This window comes from Myodes glareolus, chromosome 10 (assembly GCF_982192425.1).
Source record: "Myodes glareolus chromosome 10, mMyoGla1.1, whole genome shotgun sequence".
Taxonomy (NCBI): Eukaryota; Metazoa; Chordata; class Mammalia; order Rodentia; family Cricetidae; genus Myodes; species Myodes glareolus.
This window is the reverse complement of record NC_142035.1, coordinates 65109428-65126651: the sequence shown is the minus strand read 5'-3', so window position 1 is coordinate 65126651 and position 17224 is coordinate 65109428. Positions and strand designations below refer to the sequence as shown.

Below are 17224 nucleotides of genomic sequence, written 5' to 3'. Positions count from 1 at the left end.
TAATGATGTGTACCATGACACTAGGCTTTTTTTACATTTATGCAATGTGTTCTGATCATATCCATCTATCATTATCTCTTTCCAACTCATCTTAATACCCCCACCCTATCTATCTCCCTCCAAACTCCATGTCCTCCATTTTTATATATGTATTCTTAAAACACGTGCGCGCATGTGTGTGTGTGTGTTCCATATAGGTATATGGCTGCCCACAGAGGCCAGAAGGGAGCATTGGATCACCTTGGAACTGAAGTTACAGATGACTGATTCTAAGTTACCAGATACGGGTACTAGTATCCAAACTGAGGTCCTCAGAGTGGGGAACACACTTGACCTCTGAGCCACCTCCTTCTTGAGCCCCTTTTATTCTGTTTTTGAAAAGCTTATAAAACAGTGTGTTTCTTTAGTGTTGGTTAACCCTCCCCTTACTCACCTATTATTCTCCACACTTAGGCCTTTCCCTCCCTTCTCCTTTCTCCCTTCATGCCACCTATGGTACTTTGAATGTAATAACCCCGATAAGCTCATAGGGAGTGACACTATTAGGAGGTGTGGCTTTGTCGGAGTGGGTGTGGCCTTGTTGGAGGAAGTATGCTCAAACCTTGCCCAGTGTCTCAGTTCACTTTCTGGTGCCTTCAGATCAAGATGTAACATTCTCAGCTCCTTCTCCAGCACCACGTCTGCCTGTGTGCCACCATGCTTCCCACCGTGATGATAATGGGTCAAGTTTCTGAATTGTAAGCCACCCCAGTTCCTCGTAAGAGTTGCTATGGTCATGGTGTCTCTTCACAGCAATAGAAACCCCGAGACATGACCTATATTTTACTATCCATTCTCCCTTGGGCCCTTTCTCTTCCACCTTCTAGTGGCTGTTTTCTAGTTTCCTGGCCTCTATAGTTATTCCCAATGAAATACAGAAATCTGGGTGTTTGAAGCTAGGACCCACACATGAAAGAACATGTGGCATTGGTCTCTCTAGGTCTGGGTTAGCACAGGTCTGTGTTTTAAATTAAAAGATTATAAATAAATTCAGGGTTCGATTGTTTGCTCAAAAGAGAGACTACAGGAATAGACGTGAAAGTAAATCCCAGGTTTTATTTCACTTTTACAGATAAACCTGAACTTAAATGCCACTTTGCATTTGGCAAACAAACGTCAAAATTTAAATATTTTAAATTTTATTCGTTCATTATTATTGCGTCAGAGAGAATAATGAGAGAGAGAGAGAGAGAGAGAGAGAGCGCACACGTGCATGGTCAGAGGACAATCTTGTGAAGCTGCTTCTCTCCTTCCATCTCTACATGAGTTCTGGGACTTGAACTCTGGTCACCAGGCTTGTGCAGCAAGCACCTTTACCCACTGAACCATCTTGCTGGCCCCAAATTTAAACCTTCTCCACTCCTTTGCCTTCTGGATTAAAAGGTTGGATTATCTGGAATATGATCTCTCATTCCTCTTTAAAACAAAAATCTAAAAAAAATGTAAACTATGGTCTCCTTGTTGCTTATGCCAGAGCAATACATGTGTGCTTTATATAAACTAACCTTTTGTCTATTAATGTTTGCAAAGAGCTTCATAGACAGAAAGCATTTGAGACACACTCTATAGAGAAACATAGCATCTATTGAAAGAATCAGACAAGGAAGAAAACAATTGTCAGAGAAATTCCTACATACTTACATCCAGAACAACAACAACAGCAATAAAAAAAAACCCCAAAACCCTCAGAGAGGAGCCTCCAGCCTGTTTGCCCTGATGTTGAAAGAACTCTGGAAGAGGGGAAGCATTTCCAACATGGCGAGGTAATCTTGATTGCAATCTTTGTTTCTATACCCTCTGTTGCTTGTCCACATGACAACAGAGACAAAGTGGACAAGCTGTGAAGCAAGCAGCATGGCTGTGTGCTGTGTGTCCCCAGTCACTGACTGCAGATGACCTCTCATTAACCCTTGAGCAAATGTTGATAATCTGTGCTGAACTCTGTTCTGCCTCTGCCTACAGCACTTCCTAGCTCTTATCAAGCTTTCCAATTACCCAGTTTGATAATGTGTCTACTTTTCTTGCATTTCCTCCACCTGTCCATGGAATCTGTGTGGGGACAAGAGCCATTTCTCTTTGACTACCTTTATGGTTGCCAGCTTAGCACATGGAAGTCAGAAACATCTCTTGAATGGAGCTGTCAAAAGAGCAGAGTTGAGCTCATTCTCCTTTGGGTGATGACCACACAATCACAGGACCACACAGAAACCCCCTCTGTGGGTCATCAACCTGATCTGGTCTCTGCATTTTAGCTGAAGCTCACTGGAGAGCTGAGCATTGTGGTTCTGAATCATAGTCCTCAAGCAGAGCTTCTATTGTTATGTTTGTTGTGGAATCAAAAAGAACACCCTGTGCTCCTTGGTTCCCCCATGCACCAGGAACAACATAGCAATGACAACATCCACTCACTGGGAACCTTAACCCATCCCTATAAAACCAACGGAAAGATCCCATTCTTCCAAGCTTTGGCATCTACTCTCTCTGCTAAGTGTTAACTAGGTCTGATCATTCAGGGTACCGCCACGTAGACTTGGACCAGTTTTTTCTCACAATGGAATATCCTATTGTTTTTTTTTTTAAATAAACAAGCATAGAATAGAGAAAACTGGGCTGTCTGGCCCAGATAGAGCAGTGGGCTGTACTGATCTGGAACCCTCTGAATCTTGAGAAGGTTGTAACAAGACATTATCACCAAATATAAGGTCTAGAAGCTGATTTAGAACTGAGCCTACACATAATGAAACATAGATATGTCCAGAAGTGAAGCCAGGGTTCATGCAACCTAAGGGAACCCTAGGGAATAGAATCCTAGGACCAAAGTGGACAGTTTAAGCTAATACACAGCTAGAATGACCTTGGTTCAGATGATAACAAAGTGAGACCTTTACTGGATGTTTCTGCACAGAGAATTAGGTCTCAAGTTCTGTCACCCTGGTAAATCTCTGTTTTATGAATGTGATACTGTTTCTCCTGACATTTATAAAAACCCAGTCCATTTCCGGATGTTATAAAACTGTTGATTGCAGATGGCAATGTCTAAACTTTATCTTTTATTAAAAAATTTTGAGATGACACATTTGTTATAGTTTCGTTCTAGGTGATGTTTTTCTATCTAGACCTCAGAGCTATCTAAGGATCTATAAATAAATGAGACTCTTGTCAGCTTTAGTATTTAATATTCAAAAGATTCATAGTCTTTAAGTTAAATATGACATTACTTGCCAGAAAAAAATATGATTTTCCTTTTGAACTTCTGCCTACTTTAATACTTTAGTAGCCTAAGAAAAAATTAGGGTAATATTAAAAACATAGGGAAGCCGATGTCAAAGGGTGGAGATCACTTGCAAAACAAAGGTTGATTTTCTCAGATCCTGTTTGAGAAATAAGGTTTGTGTGTAGTCACACTGGATGTTCATCTCACCAAAAATCAGTGAGATAATTTACACAAGAAGTTAATAGTGTACTGTTATCTTGGGTTTCTGGTAGACTTTATGGAAGTAGGAAATATTCCAGCTTTCTTATTACTTTTGGTGCAATGACAACAAAGGAAGAAACCCATATGGATTAAAATAAAGAATAATTGACTGTGCGGCCGGGGATGATGCATATTTTACCAGATTTTTAAAGTGCTCTTGTTTTGGGACAAGGTCAAGGCTAAGTTTCCTTGAGAGTGACCTTAAGTGCAAATGCCTCTTCCTCTTTCACTCACTGAGGCAGGACTGGGTACCTCATGGGGATTTATCTTGAGAGAAGGGAATGTGATCAACAGTGCGCACCTTCTGAAAGCAAAACACAGGAGGCCTGGAAGAGCCCTGAGGAGCAGTTGAGCTGACAAGGGAGGTCTGGGACTCTGGGAGTAAGGTTAGGGGAAAGTCCCAGCATGTTTTCCAGATCTCTTTGAATTCTGTACGACCGTGTGTAGTCTTGCAATATGTGCACAAGGCAGTGGAGTTCTCTGGGGTCCCATCTTTACCCATTCTCGCGCCATCTCTGTTTGCAACTGTAAGAGTGTTTCCCCAAATCAACTATCTCAGAGTCATGGTAGAACATAAAGGAAAAAAAAAATGGTTCTCAGAGCATGCTCTAGACTATTGAATCAGAATTTCCTGGGCTGAGGCCGAAGAATCTGTATTTTTACAAAGCTTTCCAAATGATTTTTGACTAGCAGCCAGCTTTGAGAATAACTCATGTAGTGGAAAGAATCCCATTTGCACCTGGGCTCAAGCACCAGCTCCTTAGACAGCTTTAGACAAGTCCACTCCTGGGTCGTCAGGAGAACAGGGGCCGTGACACTCACATAACAGAAGCTTTGCGACATTAAAAGGTCTTTCATTTGTGATCCCTCTCAATGTGACTTTAATTGGCGGACTTAGCTAATTCTCTGCTGATGATCTGGAAGTCAACTAGAGGCTTCTTTCCCCTTTCTTTCTACCTAGAAAAGAGGTTCAGCTTCTTTTTTTGTTTTTAATTTCTTATGAAGCTCGGCTTCTCCCTTCGTCAGTCACCAAGTGCAAGGCTATACGTAGATGAATCACGAGACCGTTGTGCCATGTGCTCTAAAGACTTTCCAAGTTCATCGCTGCAAGGGACACACGACATTTAAGGCATATTGTTTTTCGATATTTCTTTCCAAATTGCTAGTACAATTTCCATTTCTGGAAAATTACATAGTCATGTCTGGATCCAGCTCTTTTATCTTTACATTTCCAAGTGCTCTGCTTTCCTTCTTTCTTCCCATCAAATTCTCATATTTTGACATTTTTAAGAGCAGCTCTTCCTTGATCTCTTCCTTCCTGTAATACAATGCGCTGAAAAGAGCCGGTCTCTTTGGTGCGCTTTCCCTCCGAACACAAAATACTCTGAAATTTAAATTATCTTCCTCCAAGCGAGTTAACATCACAAGAGCCTTGTGGTTTCACCCATCATAAACACGAGTGTTTTAAGTGAACCCTGCTTCTTTTCTCACAAGTAACACAGAAAAGTCGGTACAAAGTAGAAGGAAATTATCAAAAGGAAGACATGTTCGAAAATAGTGGTGGTGAAATTATATTGTTTCAATGGGAAGAATGTTTAAATTCCTTCATATCTTTAACAAATCAGGAAAAAAAAAACCACTTTGGCCACTTGAAAAAATCTGTTTCCTCTGGTGAGTGTTCACAGACTGTATCCCAAAGTAGCCCTTTCTATTAGGATGTGGAGCTGGGAGGCACCCTGCACCCAGAGCATCTGATCTCACTTCATTTGGGAATGCTGCAGCTTTTGGTTGTGTGCCCAGTGATGTGAGCATATGAACATAGTATATAGCTGCTGATGTGAGCATATGAACATAGTATATAGCTGCTGATGTGAGCATATGAACATAGTATATAGCTGCTGATGTGAGCATATGAACATAGTATATAGCTGCTGATGTGAGCATATGAACATAGTATATAGCTGCTGATGTGAGCATATGAACATAGTATATAGCTGCTGATATGAGCATATGAACATAGTATATAGCTGCTGATGTGAGCATATGAACATAGTATATAGCTGCTGATGTGAGCATATGAACATAGTACATAGCTGCTGATGTGAGCATATGAACATAGTATATAGCTGCTGATGTGAGCATATGAACATAGTATATAGCTGCTGATGTGAGCATATGAACATAGTATATAGCTGCTGATGTGAGCATATGAACATAGTATATAGCTGCTGATGTGAGCATATGAACATGGTATATAGCTGCTGATGGTGTTTTCTATCAAACATATTCACTGCAGGAATAGAAGAGAAACTGTGTTCACATTATCAATCCCCCCCCTTTTCCTTAACAAAAATGCTGCAATGTGGTTTGTGTAGTGAATCTATTGAAGAGATCGTTGATGAATCAACAGTCAAGAAATATGTAAAAAGTGATTTGGGAAATTCTTCATGGGTTATTGGTAGTGGGTACAATAGAATATTGGGGCATCTCTTTATTTTATTTCTGGTTCTTTCATCATTCCCTGTTGGTCCCCAGGTTCGTGTGCATTTACAAGAAAAATAATTACTTCTTTCTCTGGGTATTATTGGCCAGTTGCAAAATAATTTGAGTTTCCTTGGACAACCGTCTCAATATGGCTGACTATTCCTCTGTCAAACATTCAAAAATAGCATCATTCAATTTGAAACGTTCCTAACATTTGGGATATTAAATAAACTAACAGCCTAAGGAAAAAAAAACCAGCAAAAGTAAGGTCAAGACATAGTAAAAGAGGGCAAAGACATTTTTCGTTAAAGTCGTGGTGCATCTGAGGCCGGAGGGAATGACTCCTGTGTCTAAACTAATGGCATCGCATAAGTTTGTCTTGTATCTATAAGTTTGTCTTGTATCTATAAGTTTGTCTTGTATCTATAAGTTTGTCTTGTATCTATAAGTTTGTCTTGTATGCCATAATCAGTCATTCTCTTTAGAGTAGGCCTTCTTATTTCATCAGACAAGAAGACTGGAAAAATAATCTTCAAATGTCCACAATCACAGCTTTCTCCGTTACGCTGTTAGAGTAGACTGGATTAATGACTAAAGTGAGATCAATACAACTGGGCAGTGTGTTGGCTCTTGACAGAACAGACAAGACACCAATAGTTTGGCTACCTCCCCATAGAAAATATAAACGGTAGTTGATGATTGGGAATCTGGAGGCAAAGTAGAGCACAAAATAAGATGCATTCCCACAAGATTCAGAAGGTGGAGGAGAGACCAGCCTCGTTTGCAAGCTGCTATGTCTGTTACAAGAAACCTTAGCTGCAGGCAAGTAAGTGTTCCACTGTCCAGAAAAAGGCTTTGGGGTGTTGAGCATCAGCCTTAATGCTGTTGTTAGGGCAGTGACACCAGCCACCACTTCCTGACCTCTACATTCCGGCCTCGCCTGTGACCTTGAACTGACTAAGACCAGCCAGGAATTCCTGTCTTCTGTTTCTCCGCAGCTTCAAATAATTTTGTAAGTACCCAATGCCTCATAGTAAACTCTTTTCATCTGAAAGCATCCAGAGAAGAATTTGTGTCTTGCACTGAAATCTGGCTATCTCTAAGTTTGACAAGTAATTTGGGCTTTTATACAGGTACTGTATTGTAGTGAATTTAGCTTCCCATCAATCTCATGAGATAGGTGTGGCCATGCCCATTTATTTGTCAGATGAAAGAGCTAAGATTCCATAAAATGAAGGTACTCAAAAAGTTACACAACTTTCAGTCTTAAAACCAGGATCAGTGTAAATCTAATTACACAGTTTTGTGCCGAACTGCTTCACTTACCTGCAGTGATGGAAGACTGCGCACAAACAGATCACTTGGCATTTTTTGCTCATCGTGTTATATACCATAAGCTATATGAGGTAAGAACCCACATCTTATACAGTTTTGCACAAGACTCCTGTGCGGGTTAGTTTTTTGATATAACCTAGTCACCAGGAAAGAAGAAACCTCTCATGAGGAACTGCTCACACCAGCCAGCGGCCATGTTTAGGATAGGTTGTTTTGGTTGATGACTGAGGTGTAGCTCAGCCCACTGTGGGCAGCATTGCCCTTGGGCAGGTGGGCCTGGGTTGTATAAGGAAGTTAGCTAAGGTGATCAGGAAAGCAGTGTTCCTCCACGGGTGTATGCTTGAGTTCCTGTCCTGACTTCCCTCGGGGATGGACTGTGTGACTTGGAAGTGTAAGCAAATTATCCCTTCTCTCCTGGGTGTGCTTCTGGTCACAGTGTTTTATCATAGCCACAGAGAACGAGCTAGGACAGCCTCCCAGTCCCCAAGCACAGCTCGGCATTTAGCACCTAGAATATGTCCTTGAAAATAACTACTTAATGAATCTGTGAAATGTTGTAACCAGGGAAGTGGCAATAAAGGATGAAAAAGTCATCCGACACTCTGCTTCTGAAGGACGACTGTGGTTGCCAAGGGGATTTTGTTAACGTGTTTCCCACTTCTTGGGTCTGTAACTGTAACTGCCAATACATATTGTTTTCTGTGCATATATAGTTTTGGTTTCTGCTGGGAAGAAGGCCTAGCAACAATTTCTCCCACCACTCTGGAAGCATATCCAGTCTCTTTGGATAAACTACCAGGTCTGTTTATCTCAGCCTTCCTAATAGCAACTCTTAAGAGATTTTCTTCACAACTGTGTTATATGTTTCAAATCTCAAATTCCAGGCCATTTTTTCTACTAGAATCTTTACAACACCCTCTTTTGGTCACGTACTTTAGAAGTCAAGGCATAACATCCCACATTCTCGTGCCATTGTTCTCCATGGATTCCTCTGGTCTCATCACTAACCAAGTTTTCATTAAATGCTTAGGATGAAGTTTCATGGCCCTTGTTTTCTCATGGGACTGTTGGGCAAAGAAATATGCTTTCATCCTGATAACAAAGTCTTGACAAAGCCTCTTTTCTTCTCTAGAAAAATCAGACGAGGGTTGTGATGAACAAGCCTGAATATTGCTACCCGCAACCATGGAGAAATCCCGGCCTCGTGTGATTTCACATGTTACTTTTTCTTCTTTCTATCTTTCTTTCTTTCTTTCTTTCTGTCTGTCTGTCTGTCTGTCTGTCTGTCTTTCTTTATTACATATATAGTATTCTCAGTATTCTGTCTGCATGTATGCCTGCAGGCCAGAAGAGGGCATCAGATCTCTTTACAGATGGTTGTGAACCACCATGCGGCTGCTGGGAATTGAACTCAGGACCTTTGAAAGAGCAGGCAATGTTCTTAGCCACTGAGCCAACTCTCCAGCCCCCACATGTTACTTTTTCAAGGTACAGTTCTAGTTAGTGTCTCTGGCTTTCAGTAAAGCTTCTGAATAATGTCCTGGTGCAAGCAGAGACTGCTCATTGTTTCCCGGCTGCTCAGACCGGAATAATCATACAGAAACTATATTCATTACAATACTGCTTGGCCAATAACTCTGGCATACTTTTCACTAGCTTTCACATCTTGAATTAACATATTCCTATTAATCTCTGTAACGCCACGAGGCTGTGACATACTGGGTAGTGTTCTGGCATCTGTCTCGGTCAGCAATTGCATGGCGTCTCTTTGACTCCGCCTACTCTCTCTCTATATCTCTTCCATCCTGGTTATATTCTGCCCTGCCCTAGGCCAAAGTAGCTTTATTCATTAACCAATGAGAGCAGCAAATATACAGAAGGCCATCCCACATCATCCTGGAAGCTGCTTCTGAGAGATGATTGCTACTCCTTCCTACAATCCTCCATATAAACCCACCATTGATTGGTCAATTTTCCCCAGTGTCTGTCTCCAGTAATTTCTAAGGCTATTGCTATAGGGTTTGATATACGTTAAGGTCTCACATATACCCTGCATGATGCCCATGTGGCTTCTGGGTAATCCATGATCAGAGGAGTGCCAACTGATAGAAACCCATAGTGAAACCCACTGCAGAGGCTTCCTTCAGATCAGCTATCATGAAGAGCAGGATTATCAACCTGTTCACCATACACTCATGCACAGCATCCTTGAAATGCAGCAGATGGGGGTATTTAGGTGGACCTCTGCACCTCTGCCTTAGAACTGTCTTCATGGGGCAGTAACTTTGATAAAAGGGGGCGTGTCTCTGTTGGGCCATTCCAAGAAAAGCCTAAAAATCATCTGCATGCCTTAAAGTCAGTTTGGGGGCCACAGCATCCTTGCTTCTTTTTGCATTGTGTGTATGTGTATGGATGTGTGTTCCTGTATATGCAGGTGCTCATGTGAATTCATGAGTGTGTTTTAAGTGCATGTGTCTGTGTTCAGGTAGGTTTATGTATTATTCTTTCGGTCTGGTCGCTTTAAGGGACAAGCCATGCCCACACCCAGCCACTTCTGACCTCTCCGTTTCCATCTTAACCTTCCTTCTGTTCCCTCTCTTGGTGTGTGCACACGTGTTTTCCCCCCTCTCTCTCTCTCTTTCTATTTCTGCCTTTCTTTCTCTCCCTCTTCTTTAAGTAATAAATGTTTACTTTTATGTTTAGCCTTACGTCTATTTACTATGTCCTGTAAGCCTTTTATCCGCCACCTGGTCACGTGCCCGCCTGCTCTCCGGGCCGCATGGCAGGACCAGCCTGCCACCCTGGGGATCTTGCAGGGACCCACAACTGTCCTTGTCGGACTAGCGACTGCTCTGCAAGCCTGCCGGGGCATGCCAATATAATATTTTTAAAGAACAAAAGTATGTACACATGTGTGCAGGTGTATGGGAAGCCAAGGACTGCAGTCAGGTGTCTTCCATTATCCCTTTCCACCATTGTTTTTAAGGCAGGGACTCTCAAAGGTCCTAGAGCTAAACTGACTAGCCAGTGACCTCCAGGGATTCAAGAGGCACTGCTCCCAGCCCTAGGGTGATAGATCGCCAGCATACCTGCTTTTACATAGGAGCTGACAACCTGAATGCTAGGTCTCAGGCTTATACAGCAAATTCTTCCTACTGACCGACCGAGGTATCCCCCCGATGCCAGACCTTAGTTTTCATTTATTTGCTTGTTTGTTTGAGACAGAGTTTCTTGCTGACCTAGAACTCACCCATTAGTCTAGGCTGGCTGGTCCACAAGCCCCAGGGACCCCCTTGTTTTCTAGCACTGGGATTACAAGCATGCCACCATTCTGGCTGTTTAAATGTGGGTTTGGGAATCAAACTCAGGTTCTTATGCTCCCAGGCAAGCACTTTACCCGCTGAGCTGTGGAGCCCCATCCCTTCTTGATACACAGACTAAGACGATGAACTTTTTATAAGTTTTTCAAAACATTCCTTAGTGTGCATTCATTTGGCAGACAGGTATTGCTTTTGGAAGGCTCTCTGGAAGATCTCAAGCTAAAAAGAAACACAAGACAGAGTCCATGGCCTCCAGGAGTTAGAACACTCGAATGAGAGGCAAACACTTAAGAAATAAACAAGCGCTGTTTAACAGTGAAGCCCTGGGTGCTGGAAACAAGACGATAATGAATTCAAGTGATTACTGAAAATGCAGAAGTCTTTAACACACCAGTCTGCAGGAAAGGCTGCCAACAAAGAGATTTAAAGCAAGACAATGAATTTTTAAAGTGTCTGTTGTCAAGAAATCCCTATCCTTTCTTCCCACAGAGCAGGATTTTCCTCTTTCCCAAACTCCTCATCCTATTGGACACACAGCCACAGCCTTGTCCTTCTTAAAAGTCTTGCATATCATTCCTCGGGCTAAAATACTCAACCATCTATGGGTCTCCTGGCTTTGAAGGTTGTCTTTCTATCATTGTAACAAATACTTGAAGAATTAACTTACAAAGAGAGAAGATTCATTTTGGTTTGGCTACTTTACCCGATGACTGACTACACCCACTGCCTTGTTTTTAGCAGTATGTCCTGATGGGAGTGTGTGGCAGAGGGTATCCAAGAAGCAAAAGAGAGACAGAGGAAGAGCAGTTTCCTTGAGGGCCCATCCTCAGTGACTTGAAGCCTTTCCTTGAGACCTCTCAAAGAGGCCTTTACCTGCTGGGTCACATCCAGGCAACATGACACAGGGGAAAAAGCTTTTAGCACAGACATTTGTCTGAACCGTCATAAGCATTCAAATATCTTTCCTAATGGATTTCCTCTGAGTGGGCTACTGCTCGGTTCCTCCTCCTGCTTCTCTTTGTCTATTTTTAATTTTTTGCGATTGAGTCCCTCTCTGCAGCCCAGACTGACATGGAACTCAGAGTGGTCCTCCTGCCTCATCCTCCACAGTGCTGGGATTAGAGGTGTAAACTTCTAAGAAAGACTCCCTTCCTCCGAGTCTTTCTTACACATCACAGGTGTGTTTCTTCTGTGATTTCTGCATGTGGTCAGCCTCTACACTGGCTCTGGGATCATCTATCATTGTGTGTCCCCCATGGCACAGTCTGAAACACTTGTGTGAGTCATATCTTTTTACAGAGAAGTCCCAGTTATTCTCATTGTAGCCAACTTGATGCCTGATGTAAACCTTTTCTAATGCCAGCGTCTTCTATGTTTGGAGCAGTGTGTTGACTTATGGGGCAAAACCCACAAACACCGAGGCTCTCTTTGTAATCAAATAAATCAATGCATGGTAAGATCCTACTGTCCTGGGATATGTTTGTGGTGTAGAACAAGCCTGCATTTATTTTTAAGGTTGATTTTTTTTTATTTTATGTGTATGTGTGGATGGCTGCACTCATGCATGGCTGGTGTCTGACCACACTGCTTCAGACAGCCTACATCTGTGTTTGGGGATCATTTACTGATCAGTTTGGAATGACAGGGTGATGGGGCTGGAGTACTGAGCTTAGATTGGATAGGGGGTCACAGTAACTCCCATTTAGAGCATAGTGCATTATATTTAGAAGTCAGGAAAAGTTCTTTGTCTGGAGTCTTATAGTTGCATCATTACTACAGAAGTAAAAGAGCACAACAAAATAGACCTCCTGAAACCCAAGAGAAGCATGCTGTTAGCCATCCCTCCCTAATGCTGCCGCCAGGGGTCAGTGGGAGGGAGAATGACCCAGCGAATGGGGTGGTCTCTCATCACTGTTCCATCCACATGAACACCCCCTGGCCTCAATGTCTGAAATAAATCCATGGTTCTTTTTATATTTTTAACAATTTTTCAAGCACATGATTGGCTTCGTGGTAGGCAGTTTAAAATTTCCTTCCTGAGCAACGAGCCTTTCTTTTGTCTAAATAAGTCACTGCTACTTTCCTCAAATCTTTGAGTAGAGGCCCCCCAAAACACACACCAAACCTAGACAGTATTCTATGCATTGTTGCATCTCAGAAATAATGTCTGTCGACCCGTATTCCCTCCTGTCCTCTTGCTCTGCTGGTCAATCTCGCCAGCCCACCAGCCATCCAAGTGACGGGGTTCATGATTAACCCCACACCTACCTGCTATCCCCACCCGCTTACCCTTCTGGAAGGACTGTGGTTCCAGACAGAGCTCATGGTCTCTTTAGTAATTTTTGCTACCTGCTCCCCTTTTCCGACTTCCTGATCCCTGTATGCTCAGGCACCTGACTGCTTGTGTGTTCCGTAGCAGATGCCTGGCATACCTGTTCCCCAGGTCCCATGCCAATGCTGATGAGCTCAGTAGCACACGCCAACGAAGCTTTGTAGCTCTGAAAGCTTTCAAAAAAGAACAGAGAAGAAACTTTGTTCTGTTGCCTTGAGGGCTTAATGAAGGAATAGGATTCTTGATCCTGGATGGCCAGGAGGTGTGGGGTGGCTGATCATGCTGCCACACATATGTCAGTCATGGTGGGATGGTAGATGACTCTGGTTTTCCAAGATCATGTCACCACCAGATAGCTGCACAACTCTAATAGGACCTTAGTTTCCTGGTAGAAACACTTCGGACTCGGAATTGATCTATTCAGGGATCCTCTGTATCCGGGAGTATTCTATATCATAGTGGCAAATGTTTCTATATCATAGTGGGAAATACGTTTCTGAATAGTCATTCCTTGAAGATCAGCCTAATGATTCATGTAGTAGGAGGTAGAAGTAGCTTCAGCGACAAAACACACAACAGCAGACATTCTGCCCCAGCAGCAAGAGCAGAGGAAATTCTCTTCTAGAAAGGCCCCGCTGTGCCCTCCTCTGGGGCTGGGGCTTCACCAGCCCACGTACAGTGTAATTATATCCCGGAGCCTTGAGTGGGCTGGTGCCATAGTCAGAGTTCGATCAGGACAATCTGCCAGTGCCTTTACAACATGCTTTCCTTCTGCCCAGTGTGCCAAACATGTTCTCGTTTGTTCTCCAAATGTCCCTGGGGTCACTACAACCACCTTCCTGACTTCAGAGATCCTTGGCTGTAGCACTATGGAAAGACTGATGATAGAATGGGCGGTAATGACCCTTCTCAGCCAAGGAAGAGCAGCATCGTCTGCTGTAGATGTGGTCCAGGACCCACCTGGAGAAACACACCCCTTTCAAGTCTATTAGTCTAAAGGAAGTCCCCTCTAAGTTTCTTCCTCTTTCATGAAAATCTTGTTGCCTCCTGACCACTCTGGCCCCTTCTCTGTCCAATACACTTCATGTCAAACCAAATTTTGTCCCCCACTGAACCCTGTGGCATATCCTTCCTTCACGGCCAGGGGAAATGGTCTCCATTAATTTTTCATATCCATATGCATAAAGATTTCTACTCTATTTTCTGTATTTCCAGGCCAGTGTTTACCATAATCTTATCTTACTGTTGAGCCTTATATGTGTTGCTACTGTGGAAAATTCAATCATATACAAGTAGAGAGGTAGAAGTACCGGAAATCCGAAGGTACGCGGGATCCAGAGTCGACGGCTGTCAATACGTGGCTAATCTAATTCACCTAAATCTAAAGTTCCAGCCCCAGCACTATTAATGGATTGTTTGAAAGCAAATCTAAATACCATGTCTACACCTTTCAATAGACATCTCTAAGACACAAGAGTTCTTTAAAAGGCTCCCATAAAATTTTACAGTAACCAAATTGCACCAAATACTCAGCATGAGTCATGCTTCTCCAATTATCAGATAGTTTTTTTTTTTACTTGAATCAGGAAACAAAGAAACAACTCCACAAATTTCATTTGGTTCATATTTCTCTTAAGTCCTTTAAAATTTATAGCATTTTCACATATATGGGGGTGGGGTAGGGGTGTTTTCTTGTCCTGAAAAGTCTTCCATTCTGGATTTTGCTAACTGTTCCCATTATGTGTTGACGTGTCTCAATCCTAACACATGTGAAACGGGGATCATCAATTCCATAGCATCAGCCCTAAAATTAGATAGTTAGGGCTGGGAGCGATGGCTCTGCCGTTAAAGGTTAGGCTCACAGTCAAAAATAGAAAATTAGATCGTTATGCACATCACTTTGCTGTATTAAGCAAAGAAATTGATTTTTTATACTATTATTTAAAAAGAAAAGAGCCTCACAAGCCAATGCTTGCACATACATTTATTAAGAAGCAGCCGAGAGAGATGTGTCTGGCCTCCCCTCCAGTACACACTTCTTTATTGGTGTGTAACAAGGCCCAAGGGCTAGATACATTACATAATCAAAATCAAATGCCAGCTCTTTTACAGACTTGGCCCAAGCTGCACAACCCAAACCTGCAAGAAATCTGAGTATTTCATATCCGTGTTTTTATTATACTCGACATATACATTTTAATTGTAATGTTTCTTGCAGATCCACATCAAAAAAAAAATCCCTCCAAAAGAAAAAAGGAGCTTTTATTCTAATTTAGCAGAAAGCACAGCCATTGGTGTGGGGGCAAATGCAAGGACAGCTGCTTTCCATCCGTAATTATCTATGCAAGACGCATGCTGCCACTCACGGGGCTCTAGGAACATGCACGGAAGTACTGCGTGGGTCTCCACCTACTGTCTTCTCTTCATTCTGACTCCTTCTCCTCTTCTGAAAAGTGAGGGACAGATTTCTTTGCCACAACATTGTCCAGCCTCTTTCCTTGTAGATATGGATTGATACTCTAACAAAACAAAAAAAAAATGTTTGGGCATTACACATGAACCTCAAATATAGATATCCATATAAACCAAGGGGAATTGTTTTCTGGCTGTTGGATGAACAGGATAATAACACAGCACTTACCATACCCCTGCCAAACGATGGCTCCAGCGAGCTGGTTAATACTTCAGTGCCCCAGAGCGCAGAAGAGTCTAACTGACAGATTGTTACCAATAGTATCTTTCATGTAACCACAGTGTCCTTGGTCAAATGCAATGTAGCTTTTTTATTGCTATATTTAGCTTACAAGTTTGGGGTGAACTAGAAAAAAGTTCTTGATACTAACTTAGGTACCAAGTCTCATGTGAAAGAAAACGATTATTCTGTGGTCCTATTTAAGTGGGAGGGAGACTCTGAAATGCCTTAATCAATCTATAGGCAGCATGTCAGAAGAAAAGACAGCTAGGGCCAAGTGGGAATTAGCATTTGAAGACTGACCCATGGCTGCAACCCTTCTAGGTGAGGTTTCTGTTAAACACAGCTCATGAAGGGATCTAGCAATCAATTCCAACCTGCCCTCAGTCAGACTTAAAAAGTGAAATAAAGCTGAGAAGTGGTGACGCACGCCTCTAATCCCAGCACTTGGGAGGCAGAGGCAGGTGGATTGCTGTGAGTTCGAGGCCAGCCTGGTCTACAAGAGCTAGTTCCAGGGCAGGCTCCAAAGCTACAGAGAAACCCTGTCTCAAAAAACAAACAAACAAACAAAAACAAAAACAAAAACAAAAAAAAATCCCCTGAAATAAAACACAAAGCCAACCGGAAGGGTCTTTTATGTAGGCCTCCATATTTTGGAATTGCTTTCATTTGCTGATGTTCTGAATGAGGCAAAGAGTTCCCATTGCTTCTCCAATAATATCAATGTTTTTGAGGTTTGAATTTGAACTGGTAACTGGAGCTGCGCAACATAATATTTAGTGAACAGGATAAATTTCAAACATTCTGGAAGATATTGGCTTACTGAAGTTGCCTTCCAGCAGTGGACCAGAAAGAAAGAAACAGGCAGAGGTTACAAATGAGGCCCGATCCAATTGCAGTGCTAAGTCCCCCATGAGTGAATAGACACAATTCTTGTGTGGGCCTGGCCTGTACAGTTCCCTTGCAAGGTGAACAAGTGTGTTTCAAAAGACAGGGACTGGAACCCACGAGTAGCCCTTGTACTTCACAGTCTGGTGTAGAAAAGCACAAATCAGGAAGGACCCAGCTACTCTGCAAAGAAGACTCGCAAGCAAGGGGGAGAACTACAAAAATGAACATATGTTTGAAAAGAAGCATGTCACAAAAAAGGGATTCAAAGTAGTGCACTTTCTGTTGAGCTGGAGAGATGGCTCAGAGGTTCAGAGCACTGGAGGGCTGCTCTTCTAGAGGTCCTGAGTTCATTTGCCAGCAACCACATGGTGGTTCACAACCATCTGCAGTGAGATCTGATGCCCCCTTCTGGCCTGCCTGTGTACATGCAGGCAGGACACTATACATAATGAAATAAATCTTTAGATAAAAGATTTATTTTAAAAAATAGTACAGTTTCTGTTGGAAATTGTCAACTAGTGTGGTCTGGGTCACCCTATGGAGTCTTCTAAGAACCTCTGAGCAGGCAGACGTAATGTGCTTGGAAAAGGTGTATTCAATACCATAAATACTTTGCAGTTTCATCACAGTATTGATTCTTAAAATTCTGATATGTT

The 17224-nt window shown here is 42.4% G+C and overlaps 1 protein-coding gene across 3 annotated transcripts in view; it reads right to left on the bottom strand.

Moving 5' to 3' along the window:
• Positions 1–14954: 14954 nt before the first annotated feature.
• Scg5 (secretogranin V) overlaps positions 14955–17224 on the bottom strand; it is a 44618-nt gene continuing 42348 nt past the window's right edge. For all 3 annotated transcript variants that reach the window (XM_048459532.3, XM_048459533.3, XM_048459531.3), the window contains exon 6: positions 14955–15504. In XM_048459532.3, the coding sequence (XP_048315489.1) occupies positions 15409–15504 (96 nt within the window). In that variant the 3' untranslated portion in view covers positions 14955–15408. The remainder of the gene's footprint in view (positions 15505–17224) is intronic.